This window comes from Anolis sagrei, chromosome 3, assembly GCF_037176765.1.
Source record: "Anolis sagrei isolate rAnoSag1 chromosome 3, rAnoSag1.mat, whole genome shotgun sequence".
NCBI lineage: Eukaryota > Metazoa > Chordata > Lepidosauria > Squamata > Dactyloidae > Anolis > Anolis sagrei.
Window position 1 is genome coordinate 107,736,155 of NC_090023.1, and position 19,543 is coordinate 107,755,697.

At 40.0% G+C, this 19,543-nt stretch overlaps 1 protein-coding gene across 2 annotated transcripts in view; it reads left to right on the forward strand.

Moving 5' to 3' along the window:
- SH3RF3 (SH3 domain containing ring finger 3) overlaps window positions 1-17,131 on the forward strand; it is a 304,138-nt gene extending 287,007 nt beyond the window's left edge. For both annotated transcript variants that reach the window (XM_060769684.2, XM_060769685.2), the window contains 2 exons: window positions 2,846-3,183; window positions 11,466-17,131. In XM_060769684.2, coding sequence (XP_060625667.2) covers window positions 2,846-3,183; window positions 11,466-11,634 — 507 coding nt within the window. In that variant the 3' untranslated portion in view covers window positions 11,635-17,131. The remainder of the gene's footprint in view (window positions 1-2,845; window positions 3,184-11,465) is intronic.
- The last annotated feature ends 2,412 nt before the right edge of the window (window positions 17,132-19,543 follow it).

Sequence of the window (19,543 nt, forward strand, 5' to 3'; positions counted from 1 at the left end):
TGAGGATGGGATGAAGGGATTCACAATGTAGCAATATAGTGCATAGACTAGAATTCCAAAGAGCCTTGTTGAATTTGGAGTCTGAATTTGAATATGTATTTCTCATGTCAGAAGCGAATTGAGAATACAGTTGTAATGTATTTAAAAACACAAACAATAGTTTTAAAACTTGGCATTATACTAAATGTCTTTGACCAGTAGCTGGCCACTTGGAGTGCCTCTGGTGTTGCTATAAAAAGATCCTCCATTGTGCATATGGCAGGGCTCAGGCTGCATTTAATAGATGGTCTGTGGTTGTGAACTCCACTTTGTAGTCTCATTTCTTAAGGTTGGCTCTGCATTTCATGGTGTCAGAGTGCAGTCTGTTCAGCGCCTTCCAAAGTCACCCAGTTTCTGTGTGCCCTTCCTAGTCACCCAGTCTTCTGAGAGGGAGTCTCTCATTCGGTATCAGCCATGGATTGGGGTTCTGAGTTTTAGCCTGCCACTTTTGGACTCTCACTTGCTGAGGTGTTCCTGCAAGTATTTCTGTAGATCTTAGAAAGATATTTCTTGATTTAAGGCATTGGCATGCTGGTTGATATCCAAACAGGGGATGGGCCGGAGATGTCACTTCCTTGGTCCTTTCATTGCTGGTTGCTACTTTCTGGAGGATGTCGGATGGTACAATACTGGTTAAAGAGTATAATTTCTCCAGTGGTCTGGGACGTAGACATCCTGTGATAATGTGGCATGCCTCATTAAGAGCCACTTCCACTGTTTTAAGGTGGTGGGAGGTGTTCCACACTGGGCCTGTGTATTCAGCAGCAGAGTAGCAAAGCAAGGGTGTCTTCCCTGTGTCTGGTGGTGATCCCTAAGTTGTGCCTGTCAGCTTTCGTATGATATTATTTCTAGCACCCACTTTTGTCTTGATGTTCAAGCAGTGCTTCTTATACGTCAAAGCACGGTCCAGTTTGAATGAAAATCATAAATATAGTAATTTCGGAAATACTAGAGAATCCATGGGAAATGTGCATATGTTCATTTCACAAAGGTATGGGCATGGAGGTTCATGTTCTTTCAGGATTAATGCTTTAATTTGAAAGACAGCTGATATGACATTTTATCAGTAGCATATAGCCTCTGCAGCACATAGGTATGTATAATACATATGTACTCAGTTAACTCCTACTGATATAATCACTTGGGTAAATATGATTCACATTTGCTGGTAATGTTTTGACAATCCAAGTATACTAGAAAGCAGTAATTTAGATATGACTTTTCTTGAATTGCTATTAGTTTTTCTTTAGCTTATGTTTTTGGGATCTAAAGGGAGAGCTTAAGTGTAAGTGTCCTTGAATTAACTATAAATTGTCTGTGTGTTCTTTTAGATTAATTTAGCAGAAAATGGAAAAGAGGCTGCTTCCCAAGCTTAAAGGCTATTTGGAAAAGGCCTAGCAATAGTGTTTAAAGAAAAAACGGATAAAATTTTAAAAGGTTAGAGAAGGAGGCCAGTTAGATACGTTTGTGAAACACTGTGGATTGCATGTTCAGTCTTACAATATTGTCACGGAATGATAATATTCAGCCATATGTTCTTTGCTATTTGTTTTGTGGTGTCTAGCCTGATAGTATCCCACCCCAGCCCCCCCCCCCCCCAATATTCTGTAACTTAAAAATATTTGAGCTGAGAAATATTAAACATAAAACCCTTACAAGTACCGATAGTCATCTAGATTCCCAAAAACAAGTCAAGGTCTTAAAAATCTTTTATTGCTTACAGAAGGCAGGTCTGGCATTGCAAGAGCACATAAGAAGCACAATAAAAGTAACAAATAGCATAATATTGATTTCTTATGTTGTTTCCTTTTATCATGTAATGATTAACTTTTACTCCTCACATAGGGAAGGGTTAAAATGGTTGGGGATGGCATTTTAAAAGTTATTTTTCAAATCTTAAGCTATTCCCTGGAAGTAAAAAGAACCTATGAAACAATAGCTTCCATCATGTTAGTCACACAATGCATCTGCAACCGAAAACCATGCCCGTCTATGTTACATAGATGGGTGCAAACAGAGTGCAAACAGTCTGCCAATGCTATCCTACCTCCATTCCACTATAAACCAGGGATACACAGACTCGAAACAGAGTAATCTTGAACCAGACCAGCTTTGCTGAGTTGATGTAAGGGGAAAATGAGGGAGGGGAGAACAACATAAAAACGTAAAATAATATATTTATGGTGAAACATTGTCTAGTTAGAACTTAGATGATCTAGCAAAAGAGTATGCCTCTTGCAAGGTTTTATGTTCTGATGTAGAAACTCTCCTCTTCTCAAATACTGGGATTTATTCAGCAAGAAAGAAGAAAGCAAGAAAAATAGACAGTGAAGAAGTAATTCTGACACTACATCCAATTTATTGTTGCAGGGATGCATTCAACATTTACTTGTCACTGTGGAATTATAAAATAAAATAGTGTTCTGTTTCTCCCATGGGTAGAGTCAAATAATATTGCCTTTTCAAATTCCAGCTGTTTAGAGTTGCATTTTCTCTTTCTGGTTGAGTCATTTATGTTTATTACAGTGGAGATTCAATTTGAACTCCGCTGTGCATCACCTTTACAACACGTAACAATGTAGCTCTCCTAGCTAAGAAGATTTGCAAATGATGCTTCGTGTTCTTGTTTATTTTTCCACTTAAGTAAATCCTCCCTTTGCAGCTTTAGCAAAATACAGGTTGAAAAGGGCCCACCCCTTATTTGCACTGGAGATGACTTGGATTTTGATTGGTGCAAATACAAATCAGTGGATACTTGTTTGATCATAATGGCTCACATTGAATGTTTTGTTTGACCTCTATCCAGAAAGAAAAGAAAAGCGGACTGCTAAAACTTCTAGCAGGAGCATCAACAAAAAAGAAATCACGTTCCCCTCCATCAATGTCACCAACACATGACCCTTTGGCCATGGTGGAAGGCATGCTACAGGGTGCTATTGGACCAGAACTGTCTTCTCTCTCTAGCCATGGAAGGGCCGGCTCATGCCCAATCGAAAGCGAAATGCAAGGAGCGATGGAGATGGAACCTCTGCACAGAAAGACAGGCTCCTTGGATTTGAATTTTTCTATTCCTTCTCCCATAAGGCAGCTGCCACCCTCCATGGCTGCCATCCGTCCAGAACCTAAGCCATTGTTTCGGGAAAGGTATGTTGATTATGTACAAAAATGCCTCACAGCAATACCCCTTCTATGTTTGTGTGTTTTTTGCATGTATTTGTACTTGATGCCAGTGTTCTGTCTGTGTTCATTGTTGTTGTTGTTGTTGTTGTTGTTGTTTTGCAAAGGAGAACTTTTTTATTCTTGTGAAAAAGATATGCTAAGATATGGAAACATTGTTTCACTATCAACATAATCTTCTTTACATATTCTCAAAAGCCCCATGGAATTCAGTGGATCTTTGTTGGAATTAAATGTGAATAAGGTTGTTGCCCTGCTAGAGCATAGCTCTGTCACTTTCTCATGCACACAAATATACACACCGTGGCTGGAATCCTGCTGGGGTTTACATATGTGTAAACACTGTAGTTAGAGGGTTGTGCAGTGAGTTTTTGCCCAGTCTCCTCATTTGCCAGGTGTCAGCCAAGACCTCCATGCATAAAGCAAAATCATACGCAGGTGTCTTACAAGCAAACCAAAACCAAGAAAAGTCCCATTGAGATCAGCGAGTGGCAGTAGGCCAGGACTATAAAATCTGGAAGCCCCTAGCAATGAATGGCATATGGAAAGTGGATATTATTTATTTATTCATTCATTCATTCCCCACTTTATCTCTCCTGAAGGAGACTCAAAGTGACTTACATTAGAAGCATTAGCATACAATTTAAATTATATCAATAATCAAACATTAAAAGGGGATTAAATATAAACAATATTTTAAAATTCACAGTTAAAATCCATTAAAACACATTCAAAGTTAAAAACCACAGCACTCCCTGAATTGATCTTAAAAACCTTCTTCTTTAAAAGCCTATCTTAATAAAAAGGTTTTAGCCTACTGCTGGAAGGACAGCAGGAAGGGAGCCATTCTGGCTTCCCTGGGAAGAAGGGAGCTCCAGAGTCGAAGGGCAGCCACCGAGAAAGATGGCCCGCTCTCTCATTCCTACCAACCAAACTTAAGATAGAGGTAGGACCAAAAAAAAGGGCCTCTCCTGAAGGGCAGGTTCATACAAGGGAATGTGGTCTGCCAAATAGCCTGGACCTGAATTATCTAGTGATTTAAAGGTCATAACCAGCACTTTGAATTGTGCCTTGAAACAGACTGGCAGCCAGTGGAACTGCTGCAACAAGGGGGTTGTCCATTCCCTGTAGCCAGCCCCAGTTAGAAACCTGGCTGCAGCTCTTTGGACCAGCTGAAGTTTTCAAGCACTCTTAAGAGGCAACCCCACATACAGTGTGTTATAGTAATCCAGACGGGATGTAACTAAGGCATGCACCACCATGACTAGATATGGCTTCTCAAGGAACAGGCACAGTTGGTGCACAAGTTTTAATTGTGCAAAGGCCCTCCTGGCCACTGCTGACACCTGAGACTCCAGGTTCAACGCTGAGTCCAGGAAGACCTCCAAACTGTGTCTTGAGGGGAGTGTAACCCCATCAAACACAGACTAGATCCCTATTACCTGATCTACCTTCCAACTAATTAGGATTATCTCTGTCTTGTTTGAATTAAGTTTCAATTTCTTTGGCTTCATCCAGTTCATTACTGATGACAGGCACTGGTTTAGGATCAGGACAGCTTCCTTGGCTTTAGGTAGGAAAGAGTGGTAGAGTTGGCCACCATCTGGATATAGGTGGCAGCGTACTCCAAAACTCCAGTTGACCTCTCCCAGTAGTTTCATGTATATGTTGAACAGCACAGGGACAAAATGGAACCACGAGAAACCCCACAGGTCAATGGCCAGGGGTTTGAACAGGAGTCCTCAAGCACCACCTTCTGGGTACAGCCTTCCAGGAAAGACCAGAGGCACTTTAAGATGGTTCCTTCCAGTCCTATCCTAGTGAGACGGCCCAGAAGGATAACATGGTGAATAGTATCAAAAGCTGCTGAGAGATCCAGGAGAATTAACATGGACACACTCCCCCCGTCTAGCTGTCTTTGTAGGTCATCCACCAAGTCAAAGCTGTATCTGTTCCATAACCAGGCTGAAATGGATCTTGATAATCCATTTCATCCAGAAATCCCTGGAGTTGGGAGGTCGCCACACGCTCCAAAACTTTGCTCAGAAAGATATGGCTTCAGTAAGAGGGAGGTATGTCAAGCAAATCCTTGCTGTGACTGCCTTCCAGCTGGAAATCTATGTCCTCAGTGTGAAAGATCATATGGATCCAGAATAGGTCTTCACAGTTACTTATGGACCCACCACCATGACTCTGCCTTTGGAAGACAATAATCCTCAGACACGAGTGATTGCCTATGATGATGACAACTATGATCAATGGAGTTCTGTTCTCCTATTAATCACAGTGACTGTCCTATCTCATCCCTTTAATAACTTCTGGTGTGACCAGCAGAAGTAGGACACCATCACAGTTCTTCCTGCTAGAGATTGCTCTTACAAGGTAGTGGGACCCTTGGTCAAGTGGTTCCTGATCAACAGCAGAACAGACACCCATCAATTGCAGCTGCTGCTTCCCATTATGCGAAGATTGAGTGATTTATGCATTTCCTATTCTCACAGCAAAATAGGTTGTACATTCTGTGTCAAGATCAAGGTAGCTACAAGGTGAACACCATGTAAACAAGCAATATGACTCTGAAGACCAAGGTTGAAATTTCCACTTGGCCATGGAAACACATTGGGTGACCTTTGGCAAGTCAAAATCTCTTAGGGCCCTTCTACACAGCCATATAACCCAGAATATCAAGGCAGAAAACCCCACAATATCTGCTTTGAACTGAGTCCACACTGCAATATATTCCAGTTCAAAGCAGATATTGTGGGTTTTTATTCAGATGTGTGGAAGGGGCCTCGGTCTCCAAGGGGAGTGAAAGTAAACTCACTCTGAAGAAATCTGACTGTGTTATGTTAGAGTCACCATAAGTTAGGAACAACTTGAAGGCACAGAACAACAAAACCACAAAGGGAAGAAAGATTTAAACATCACTTTCACATTTGCTATGATCTTAGTAATTAGCACTAATACCCCAATAGCTGGCATTGCATTTCAGTGAACATTCACATTCAATCCAGGCATACTGTGATTTGGCCCTTGGAGACTATGCAAATAGATTGGCTTCTACAATTGCCAACTCTCTCTTTCTTTTAAGTCAATTTAAACTGAGGCAGATGTATTTATAAGGCAAAACCAGAAGGCTTATGTTTATTGCTAGTGTTCATTTTTCTTTTACCCAAGCATGAGAATAGCACTACTTCTCTACACTACCTACATGACAAGAGAAGTTAAGCAAAGCAGGATTGTCAAGTTATGAGATGAAACATGAACCCAACCAGAAAGCCTTTTTGCGTGGCTCATGGTTTAAGATTATTCCCATGAACTGCAACTAGATTTCAACGGACAGATCCCTAAATCATTACAGAAATGTGGCAGCTCTGAGATGTAGTAATAGAAAATTTGATTCTCATTTGTAGGCATTTTGCTTTCCACAGTCTTAAACCCAAGAATAACCTCTAATTGAAATAACCTTAATTATACTCAGCAGGCAAGATTGTCTAATTGATTTGTGAATTAACTTCCATATCGCTGGTTTATCTCCATTCCCTAACAGATCATATGGTTCTTTATGCTCATAAATGAGGTATATTAATTACCTTTACACACTAAGAAGGCTAATGCCTAACTTTGGAACCAGCTGAACAGCTACATTAAGCACTTGTCTAGAAGTTCGTTCCACATCCATTTCTGCTCATTAAATTACAAAATTGCAAAGAAGTGCCATTGTAAAAAAAATTACATATGTGAAGCTGCATTTCACATCTGGCAGTACAAGGAGTTTTACTTCTTCAAACTTCTCTCACCACTTGCACGCATAGGGAACTATTGCCAGTTTTAAACCTCTGGCATGTGTTTGGTCTACACCATCTGTACTCAGATAGTCCCCATTCCAAACCTTTGTACTTCACCCATAGGTGCAATAGTGAAGTCACAAATTACACATGGCAGTAGCATGCTTGTGTCTTTAATAACAAGTCAGGGACCATCATGCTCTGGTTTTGTTCTTCTTTAGGCTTAGTGTACATTCTACCAATCTTGCAGTAGTTAGTAATAGAAGTCTTCACTTAGTTTGGTCTTGCTTATGAGAGTACAGAATTTCAAAAGCTTGCTTCCTTCTTGATCAGATTGCCAGAGTTTTACTCATTTTTTTCTAAGATCTTTTGCATTGAGGGATATTTTATGAAGTCTTTTTGATTTTGCATTTTGGGGAAAAAAGGAAGTTGTGTTTTGCACACAATGCAGATAGGCACCTTATTAGTGTGCTATGATTATGTAAGTTGATCTTATTACTGCAGTTGTATGCCTTCAAGTCATTTTCGACTTCTGATGTCCCTAAGTCAAACATATTATGGATGTTTTGTGGCAAAAAAAATTCAGAGAGGGTTTGCCTTTGCTTTCCTCAGAAGTTGAGAGAATGACTTGCTCAAGGTGACCCACTGGAGTTTAATGGCTGAGTGGGGATTTGAACGCAGGTCTCCAGAGTCCTAGTGTAATACTCAAATCACTAAACCACGCTGGTTTAAGCCAAATGTGTGTCCCCACAAGTCTTGTTTTTGGTTGTTGTGGAAACTGGAACTCTGCTCCAACCACACAAGAACCCAAATCCCTCCAAGCAGCCCAGACACTTTTCCAAATCAAGCCATTTTTGTGTTGTTGGACAGGAGGAAGTTGGGTAAGAACATGTCCAACTATTTCCCAGTAGCTGGATGGACTGCAGACACATCCCAGAGACCCGTTTATGTTTTTGTGAGAAAGCACTGCAGGCTTGGCAAGAATAGAAATATGCCGCAGAAACTCCTGAAGAATACTAGCAGGGCTCAATATTTTCCTCCTCTTGCCTTCATCTCCAAAATCTGCCCACCTTGCTGTTTGTCCACCCCAGTGCAAACTACTGAGTGGGTTTCTCCATTGAAGGAAAACACTTCTCACTTTGATTTAGGCCCCCTCTCCAAACCCATGTCACTCCTCCAAAGTGTTTTCATGTCCTCAGGTAAAATAATGGATCAAAGCATCCCCACTAGCTTTTATTCAGGCTGGAGGGAAGCAGGGCTGCTATAGCACTTCTTTCCTAATGATTTGCACTCAACAAACAATTTGCACTCAAGCAATGGATGGAAAGTATGTTCATTTTTTTTAAAAAAATGTTCTTTTGTCAAGCACTAAGGAAACCCTAATAGGTAGAATAACAACATCTGCAACTTTTCTGGTGATTCACAAAGTCCCTTTTGAAGTATGGATCTGCACAAAATATGCTGTCCCCTGTACAGAAAATATTTTTATGCAAAAGAAATAGCCCTCAAATGTTACCCTAAAATATTCATATTCTTGCAATGTGGGAGTAAGGGGATTATTAATGTATGAACATACATCCTTGGAAGGCTTGAACCCAATTTGGGAACTGTGATACCAAGTCTGCCTGGTTCCAGAGAAACTAAGGCCTGCTTACTGTTTATTGCCAAATGAAAACAAATCTTTAGTGGATTCAAGTCTTTTATGAGTGTGATCTTTATTTATTGACATCCCTATTGATTAATTGGGGTAAGTTTTAGCCTGTGATATAATTTTAATGAATTGTCTACACTGAGGAATTGATTGCAGGTTGAAACTGTAGTTCCGAGTCTACTGTGTTTTCGATATTTCATGTAAGATGTATCACATGAAACTAACCATCCATTGGGATTCAAGTCTCCTTCGTTCAAGTGAATTCCTAGACAGCATTTGTTTCCATGATTTTATCCTAAAACCTGCTTCTTTCCAATGCTACCTGCTTGAATAGATAACCTTTGCTATCACAACACCTGAAATAAGTCAATTTCAGCACCAAACGAACTGTTAGAAGTTGTCTAAGAAGTGTCAGTTTGCTTAAAGGCTTTTTAAGAAAATGCTGCCAGCCCTTGATGCTGCATCTATCCGTCTGGCTGATCAATGAAGCAGGAGCTCTGAGACTGAATGCACACAAAGAGACATTTATCCCCTTACAAGATTTGCCATTTGTGCACTGAACTTAAGAACAGCTCCTTCTGGGACAAGCAGTTATGAGAACAGTTCATTGCACATAAATACAAAGACTTCTGATTGGGATGAAACTTTGCTCTTTCTCTATTGTTATGTCCTAGTAAACTATGCCCTGCTTTCCTTCTACACAATCATACCAGTTTTGGGATTTGAAAGTGGCATCCTTTTAGCTAAAATTACTCTAATCTGATAATATAATCTAAAATAATGTGAATATTTAATTGCATAATTGCTGAAAAAGGCAGAGCTTCTTCAAAGCCAAGTAGCAGCAATACCACATTGACACCCAGCAGCTCATATTTCATGAGGAGCCGATAAATCTTTTCACCCAGGGAGGACTGATGCTCTTGCATTTTAGAAAGCAGATGAGTGGGCAAATGGGCTTGATCCTTTTCCATACAAGAGAGTGATTCACTAGGATCTACTCTGAGCTTCTGGAAGGGACAGTGAAATATGTATATGCCAGGACTTCTGGTGAGGCACGCTTGTGGCTGGTGATTCTATGATTCTATGATTCTATGATTCTACGGCGTCTCAGAGGTGTCAGCCCTGTCGAGCAATTGGGTAGAGCATATAACTCCCTTCATTCAATGGACTGAGGTCAAAAGGACAACAGAGCCCAAAGGCGCTGAACTGATGGTCCAAGAGTTGTTTTCCCCTCAAGGGAGGCATCTCATTGAACCAGATGAGTTGTCCAGAGGGCATAGCAAATCACAACAAGGCAAGTCAGAATCCGATATGACTTGTTACATTACACATCTTTGCATATACTTAGCCTTCCACATTCTCTCAGGAAAGGAGCATGAAGCCCCCATGAAAATGAAAAACTGTGAATATTAAAATTTTGTTTTTAACCTGAAATAAGACCTCTCTGGGAGTTTATAGGTTCTTCAGCATGATTCTGTGGTCAACTCCTGTTAGAGGCTGACCATAGAAGTGCACAAGAGAACCTAGGGAAACATTTTACTCAAATTTGTGAATAATCAAATCTGCAGAAGCCAAACCTGCAAATGTGGAGGACTGAGCGTACTTTATTGAAACTTTCTGTTGAACTTCCGAGATGCAAAATGAGACAAAGGCTAGAGTGCCTGATGCACATTGGTGTTCGATGTTCATTGGGACCAATGCAATGCATCATTCTGCATTGGTTCATTGTGCATCAGACACCAATGTGCATCAATTAAATGTCCATTTGCCATGCTGTGTATCAGGCATCAGAACACAGCAATCATTTTGTCACCACAACTCTCTACTAGATATGGACGCAACTACACAATACTAATTCCTGCATATGTAAGTTTTATAACAAAGACACAATGCCCCAATAGGATTACAACTTCTGTAAAAACAATGTCCTTTTGCTTGAAAAACATAATACAAGTATAGTCAATAAATACAACTGTACCTCAGTTAGCAAATTCTTTGATAGTGAAGCGCATTTTACAAAGTCTTTGTGGGAGAGCAATATCGTTGTTGGAACAATGGTGAAGAAGGGTTAGAGAAGACAGACTTTCCATGCTGGTTTGCAGCATCATTTCTGCAGTAAATAATGCAATAAAGCTTGACCTGAGGAAGAATGGGATGCTACTCTAGGTGACCCTACTATAGCTATGTGTGCTTACCGACAAAGTAAACAGCTGCCTCCAGAATCAATTATTGACCATGTGTGAAGAGCAAAATGGAAAGAACGGGGTAAATCAGATTCGCCTGCCTCAACAGCTATCCTGGCATATTGAAAAAACATATATCTGTAGGTTTTGCCATCAAAATGGAAATTGTGAGAATGCAAAGGCTGTTGAAAGGAGAGGGGAAAGCATTTTAAATTATGCTTTCACAATTCAAAGTGTTTTTGTTTACTTACATAAGGCTTCCCTGACCATTCCATATGAGCATAATGTTAGTTCTGAATAAAAGGTTTGATGCGACATACTGAACTGCCTCTGGTTCCAAAGATCTTTAAAAAGTAATGCCCAGGGAAACATCAACTTTGTTAACTGAAGTACTGTAAATAACTACATGTATACATGTGTACAGGAAGGAAAATGTCTGTGTCACCATGGAATGGTAACTTTCCAAACCACATCAACCCCTACAGTTGTGATTTCAGTGCCTTACTATTTACCATGTAGCTCTCTAACAATGCAACCAGATGATAGTTAGAGGTACATACGAACTATATGAATTGTTACATCAGTGCATCTCTTGCGATAATAAGGGATCTTCTCATTTCTTTATAGGTATCGTGTTGTGGTTCCCTATCCCCCACAAAGCGAAGCTGAGATTGAACTGAAAGAAGGCGACATTGTTTTTGTCCACAAGAAGAGGGAAGATGGTTGGTACAAAGGGACATTGCAGAGGAATGGTAGGTCAGGCCTCTTTCCTGGAAGCTTTGTGGAGAGCTTCTAAAGGCCTTCCATTTGGGACCTTGAGAGACCTTTCAGAAGGAATTCCATAGCACAAAACAAAGCCAACAGCAAAAGGAAACTTCTCTGAATTTCCACTGCCATAATAAGAACTGTAATTATTATTTCCAAAGACTCTCTGGGCTCTTTGATATTCAGCCCTGGAGACGAGGTCTCTTGCTGTGCTTTCAAACCCACATACAGTACATACAGCAGTATGTTGGAGCAGTGCCTTCTACTTGGAATCTAAGACTAAGAGGACGCACGTTCGGGTTGTTATCTAAACTGAAATCCAGCCGCTATACTTTGTGTAAATGATAGAGAAAATATGTTTTTAAAAGAATTACAAAAACGCATTATATTGTTGTAATTTATTTGTCTGAGCTGCAGTGTTCTTATTACTGGCCTATGCAAGTGTTCTTATTACTGGCCTATGAGGGGAGCAAGGGGACTCTTGAGGAATTAACTCATTTGTTTTCCTAGGCGAGGGAAAGGAAACAAGCAGAGGACACAAAACCCAATTAAATCCACACAATTTATAGCTAGACAGAATTAGCTCAAATCATCCCTAGCATTCCTTCCTGTCGATACCTCAACAGTATTCTGCTTATGACAACCAGAGAAGAGGCTGGGAGATGACAGATCCTAACCTTAAAGAACCCAGTCATGTCAACAGTGTTCTTACATAGGATTCAGCTTGCTAGCATTAGGAGAGGAATTCTGCATTTCCCAACCCTTCCTGAAAGCTAAATCTGATGCTAAGTAAAGGATCCTATGACTAACTCAGACTAACCAGGGGGCGTTCAGCCATGCTTTTTCTGTGGCCCCCATATCTCTAATACTTGTCCTCCATCTTTCCAAGATATCCCTTGGAGGGCACACTCATGCCAGATGAACATTCAGCAAATATATGAATTTCAGTTTTCTGAGGGAACCTTTTTTTTCTTTATATCCATCTTCTTGCAGCACATTGCATTTTGCTTATTGCTTTACTATATCAGGATTTCAGCTAGAAGGGCACTTTCCTGGCAATCTAATTTTCTAATGCAAAGAATGAAGTTCATTATATATCCCATATAAATAAGGAAAATGTTACTTTGTAGACATATGGAACTGCTTTTCCTTTTAAGGACATTTATAGCATTAGCTGTTTCACTCTCGATCTATATCTGATTTTTTTGTGTCAGGAGCGACTTGAAAAACTACAGGTTGCTTCTGGTATGAGAAAATTGGCTGTCTGCAAAGATGTTGCCCAGGGGACACCCAGATGTTTTGATGTTTTACCATCCTTGTGGGAGGCTTCTCTCTTGTCCCTGCATGGGGAGTGGGAGCTGGAGTTGACAGAGGGAGCTTATCTGCGCTCTCCCTGGATTTGAACCTCTGGCCTGTCAGTCTTCAGTCCTACCAGCACAAGGGTTTAACCCATTGCGTATGAAAGCTTATGCTGCAAACCTCTTTCACTTAGTCTCAGAGATGCTACTAGATCCCTTAGTATTCTAGCAGAAGAACATCTCAACGCCTTTTTTGTTTGCCATCTCTCATGCAAGACCATAGTGTGGGCTGTGAAACAGCTTTAACATGAGAGGAAGACACCTTTTGCATAGAAAGGGACATTTTTGGACTTAACCCTGCATCATTTGCTGAACAAACTTCTGTTGGTAAACTCAAAATACCAACATACTTCTTTACCAACCGAGTAAACGGTATTGTTATATTTATTCTCTATCACTTACTTTAGCAAATATCAGACTCCTGGATTTTGCTGCTTGCTACATGCAACTAGATAGAGAGAAAAGTTTTGCGGGATACTATTAAATATAGTGTGTTCCTCATGCACAAAAATATTGTGTCAGAACAAAACCTCTTCAAAGCACAAGACTTTGTCTAGACTGTGATAATTGCTGGAGATTTGGGAACTATTCCAAGAGGATTCATGTTAATTGACTTATACGCGGCAATAAAAAGAACACTGCAGGTTCCAACAAGCACAGAACATTGGGATTTTTATTTCTCGTTGTCTTAATCTCAAAAAAGAAATGGTTGTAATTACCACTACCTGTATTAACTTGTAATTTGTTACTGTAGAAATGTATATTTCTGAACTGTTTGGTTTTCTAACCTTGGTCAAGCTACATAATATAAAAAAATATTTCAGGCAATAGAAACTTCCAGATACCAGGAACTCAACAATGCAATAAATAGGAAGTCAGAAAATTATCCTTTAATGAATCAACTTGTGACATCCATTAACATTTTTATAGGAGGTGAAAGGGTATGTAGTTTTAGCCATGTCTGCACTCGGCCTCATTCAGGTACTGTGCACTAGAGATGTCACCCCAAATATAGAAATGTATGATTGCTCTGCACAAGATATGATTTTTTCCAAGTCACATGAAAAAGGCAGCTACTAAATACACACACCATTGCTTCTTCAGAAGGCAGAGAGTCATTATTTTAGGCTCAACATTTGTCAATGCCACCAAAGTAACAGTCTCAGCAAGCTTTTTCTGATGGCACTGACTCTGCAGGTAGATCCTTGTACATGAACGTCTATTGCGGTGTTGTTGGCTGCATGCCGGGGAGGCAATGATTCAGTAGCTAAAATGCTCAGAAGTGGGATTTTGCAGGCAATTCATTTAATTATTTTTGCAAAAAGAAATGAATGCAAGAATGCACTACATATTTAAGTAACCCAGGAGTTTGTGTGGTACAAAGGTTAATACAGTGATGTGTGCAAGACGTAAAAGTGAGTTCAATGGTATTTTAGCTGTCATTCTCGTATCTCATTTATATAATCATAATACCACCCCATGTATAAAATCCAACTCTAGCCAGAACATTTTAGAGCTTTTTCCAAGGAGGTGGTGCTTATCCCAGTCTTACTCTAAAGAGGCAATTCCAGCTCTTTTAAAGTGGATTCTCTTATTTTCATTACCTCCAAGTCCTGCAACATGGAAGTACCTGATTATCATCCCTGTATATAACGGTTCTGAGGAATTTTAGAATAGCATTTACCTGAGAGGAGTGAATCTGACACCAATCCTGTTAGGCGTCCTTTGCAATATCGAAACTAATTTTCCCTTAATTTGACCTGAAGCACTGACTATGGGGCATCAGGCAATGTCAATATTCCTATATTCAGTCTCTTTCTGTGTGTGCTCATCCTTCCAAAAGCTCTAACATGTTCTTGCCAAAGCATTTTTTTAAATGACATTGATTTCAGTACAGTTGTTTAAAGTACCTGAGGCAAACCACACACAGCACACTGTTGCATGCAAGAGTGCCATACCTTAAAAAATAAAAAGAAAGGCATTCTAGGAAGGGCAGCTTTAAAGGGGAGACATGGGATTGACCCACCTTTCTTGTTGTCTAGCTCCCCTTCCAAGAACTCAAATGCATTTACATGAACTTGGGGCCCCTTTGAGGGGAGGGGAGGGGCAGAAAAAGCAGCTTAGGAGACTGATTTGGAACAGAGAAACTGGAGAAAGGTTAAAGGTTGAAGGCTTCTTCTCTTTCTACTTCCTTTAAAGTCCTCTTCCTGGATTTTTACTTTTTATTTTAATGCATAGAATTACTTTTTGCATATCGTTGCATGTGACATAATTTGAACTGCACCATGTCTTGAGGAAATCCCCTGGACTTTTTTCCCTTCCAGGATGGAAATCTCTATGATTAGCATTATAAAATCATTTCCCTCCTGGGGAGATAAAAGGGAGATGGATGTCAAACAATCCCACTAGCAAGGAACCTCCTGTCTCCTCCTGGCCTCATATTAGATAAGACACAAAGAGAGGAGGCAGAGGAAGGGGAATTCTTGCTTCTTATTGTTTGGACCACACCAGAGGTGGCATTTCTGCAGCATGAGCTAGAAAACATTCATCTGCTAAGTTAACACTGAGAACAATTATTCGACCAACTCATCTGATTATTTCTTTTAATTGAGGTTTTAATTTTACACTTTATATTGATGTTCTCTCCCGTGAGTCCATTTGCCATAGCTGCAATCACCACCAATCAGTAAGAAATGTACACCAAGGTGTCCAACATAATTTATTACACAGGATGACAGAGGTCCAGAGCTTAACTACAGTTAATATCAGACTTGTATTTTCTGGATGATTACATAGGTAAAGGTAAAGGTTTTCCCCTGACATTAAGTCTAGTCATGTCCAAGTCTGGGGGTTGGTGCTCATTTCCATTTCCAAGCCGAAGAGCCAGCGTTGTCCATAGAAACCTCCAAGGTCATGTGACCAGCATAACTGCATGGAGCGCTGTTACCTTCCCACCGGAGCGGTACCTATTGATCTACTCACATTTGCATTTTTTCGAACTGCTAGGCTGGCAGAAGCTGGTGCTAAAAGTGGGAGCTCGCCCTGCTCCCTGGATTCGAACCAGCGACCTTTCTGTCCGCAAGTTTAACAGCTCAATGGTTTAACCCACTGTGCCACCAGGGGCTCTGGATGAGTCCCTCTACAGAGGTAGAGAAGATCAGGATATAAAAGTTTTTAAATAAATACATACCCATACAAAAATGGCAAAATACTTTTTGATTACATACACATACAAAAATGACAGAATACTTTTTGAAACTGAGTTGAGTATCAAAAGAAACTCCAGTTTATGACAAGACAGCAGAGGGTAAGGGTCAACCAAAAGGATACAAAGCCTACCTGTTATACCTGTAGCGCTTTGATGAACTAGATGACAGCTCTTTTTCTTGAAATGGTTTCTTCACTGTTCTCAGAATATGTAACAGCAAGGAATCATTGTTCTTGTATAGTGCATTTAATTGGGTGTAAAAGCAGCACTCACATAATCACCGCACACAACAGGTTATCATTTGCCAGAAACATTATTGCTAGTTTTGTCTGGTGAGCATCTCTGTATCACAGTGTTAATCCATGAGCTCTACAAGGACAAAGTTTAAAACGCATAGAATTATTTCGATACCTGTTATAAAGTCAGTATTGAAAGGCAATCAGGATCCCCCACCTCCCACATTAGGTGCTATCAGTCACACTTGATAAAGAGTTTCTATTGGATGCTCTGAAGACATTTGTTGTTCTCATTCATCATGGCAGCTTGGAGTAGTTTCCTGTGGTTGATCAGCCCCACATAAGTAGCACAAATCCAGAAAGCAAAGATAAGGCAACAACTCCAGAGAGGGACCCCTGGCCATACAAGAGGCCATGGGAATGATCCATTGGTAAAGTGCATTCAAAGGACAGAAAGGAAGGGGGGAGTGTGTGTGCATGTGTGCATTTCTTATGACAGAAAACTGCAAAGGAATTGTCCTGGCAGCCTTGTTTTGTAAAATGCCAGATTTATTGTACTGGAAAAGGTTTCTGCTAACCCTTTGTACTTTGCACAGTTCAGAGAAAGGTTTTGTTACACATGAATGTTAACGTATCGTTTAAAAAACGTCAATGGTTATTATGAATACAAATGAACTTCAGTGACTGTGTTTTCTCATTCTTTCAATAAAATAACCATCAATGTAATCTGTGTGGAAAGAAATTTCATTTAATTTGGATGGAAACTGGTCAAAGAAAAAGGCAAATTAAAATTTCTTTGGGTCAGCTAAGGACAAACCGTGGTTCACTGTTAATGGGCTCTTATTCTCCCTTGTTATAAAATGTACTTTGCTGGCTTGAGGAAAATAACCTGTGTTATGTTTCTTCTAAATTGGAAGGTAAGCATTTCTCTTCCAAGCCAAGAGTGTGAACCAGGATAAAATCTGGTTTGCAATTCCTATTCACAGGGCAAACTTAAACCATAATGTTCCATTTCTGATGGACTGGAACACTATAGTGGGCTACAAACCAATAAGTAACTAATTAAGTGATATATGTCAAGCCTAAACTGAGCTATATAATGCCAAAAGATGGGAACTAATTGGGTTAATTTGCAAAAAGAACCAACATGTTCAGATGTTCTGAAAACAGGTGGTAATGCTCTTTTCTCTCAGGGAGCCATATTCTGCAATAATTGAAACTGTTATAAATACTTCATCCATATACTTGAGGTACCATAAAGATATATCATTCATCAACTATCACTCGTGTCAAAGTATGATTGTCTTTCAAGTGTAGTGTCATGGCAGTGGCTCTGTAGTTGGCTCTAGAGACCCATCCTTAATCCACATGTTGTTCCACAGTGATGACATCAATTTCCAGGTGGAAGGCAGTCCCAGTCAGGGTTGGCTTGATGTGCCTTCCTCTTGACACATTTCTCCCTTTCACCCTCCATTCATGACTCTTCAAATCCCACAGCACTGTTGGTGACAGCTGACCTCCAGTTAGAACCATAAAGATACAAAGTAGGTGGTACTGTGACTTCATGTCCTATAGTAGGATGTGGCATGAAACTGTCTGTAAAAGCCAGTTGGAAAAGTTGAGCAGACTTGAGAAACAATGCTCTAACAGTTGATTTGAATCAACCAAATTCAGAAAAGGTAGTCCATATTTTGACAGCCAGTAGGAAATTGCTTTATAATAGATTAGACCATTTCTCTCTTTAATCCAGTGTTGCCTACTCTGACTTCCATTGGCTCTACGAGTCTCTGACAATGAACTTCTGCATTACCAACTACCTGATCCATTTTAACTAGAGATAAGTCTAAATTTTCTATGCAATAGCATTTTAGCTTGTACTACAAGCAATTTCATCAGGGGTAGACAGATATGCACAAGGGAAGACGGCAGCTTTGCAGCTCCACTTCCACAATCTTGACATGAGCTCAAGCATTGCATATTAGACAATAATGTCCAATCAGTTTGATAGAGGAACAAATGCATGTGTTGGACACCAAGTGGAGGTGCATCTACACTGTAGAATTAACACAATTTGACACCACTTTAACTGCTATGGCTTAGTGCTATGGAATCATTGGAGCTGTAGTTCAGTGAGGCATCAGCACTTTTTGGAAGTGATAACTCAAACTAAAACTTCCAGAATTCCATAGGATTTTTTGTATAGACTTTTATTGTGGTATATAAAAGGGAAAAATACAAACTTCAAAATTCAACAATGTTCCAGGATTCCATAGGACTGAGTCATGGCAGTTAAAGTGGTCTCAAATTGCACTACTTCTGCAGTGTAGATGCACCCAATATGCTGGCCTTAGCACTCTCAGGATAGCACAGCTGAAGAAGGTGTTAACCTGAATAAATTGTCCAATTGGAAATACTAGTTTGTAAGAACAGTCCCCATGAAGGGATAAGCTCTCTGGCATCATCTACTAGACATCTGTAATTTCACATGTCTGGATCCATGGGAATTATTCTTGGAAACATCATGACTGGGTGTATTACGTGCTACACTGGGAAACAAGGTCACAGAATTATACAAGAGGTTTTTTAAAGAAAACCTCACAAGGAACAGTCTAACCACCAGAACTAGATACTGTGCTGCCTGGATTGTTTTTCTTCTAGGAAGGGCCTTGGCTTTTGTTTGCAACAACATTCCTATTTGTTTTCAGAAATCCGTGCTATGCCTATTTCTAAACTCTCCTGGAAAAGAGATTCAGCATTTGTGGTATTTACATAGTTCCAAGAGTGCAGCCTGACCTCAGCAGCTCTTTCCAACATGGCTGACCTAATGCTAGGTTAGACAGTGCCAAGAGAAATATATGATCTATAACAGCAAGAAAGCCAGCTCACGGGCAGAAAATATATAAATCTCTCATCCTTACGTTGTACTTTCTAGTCTAGCCTAAAATTATATTCAAAGTACTAACAAACGGATTTGCAGCTTCTGTGTAAAGTGAATGGATAGCTACTTATTTTTAACCATGAAGCATTGAAAATAGTGAAGAATAAAGACAGCTAGCTATTCAAACATGATGAGTAAAGATGGGGCAAAGGTCAGGAGACTTTTACAACCAGCCCTAGGACTTGGTGGAATAGTTTAAG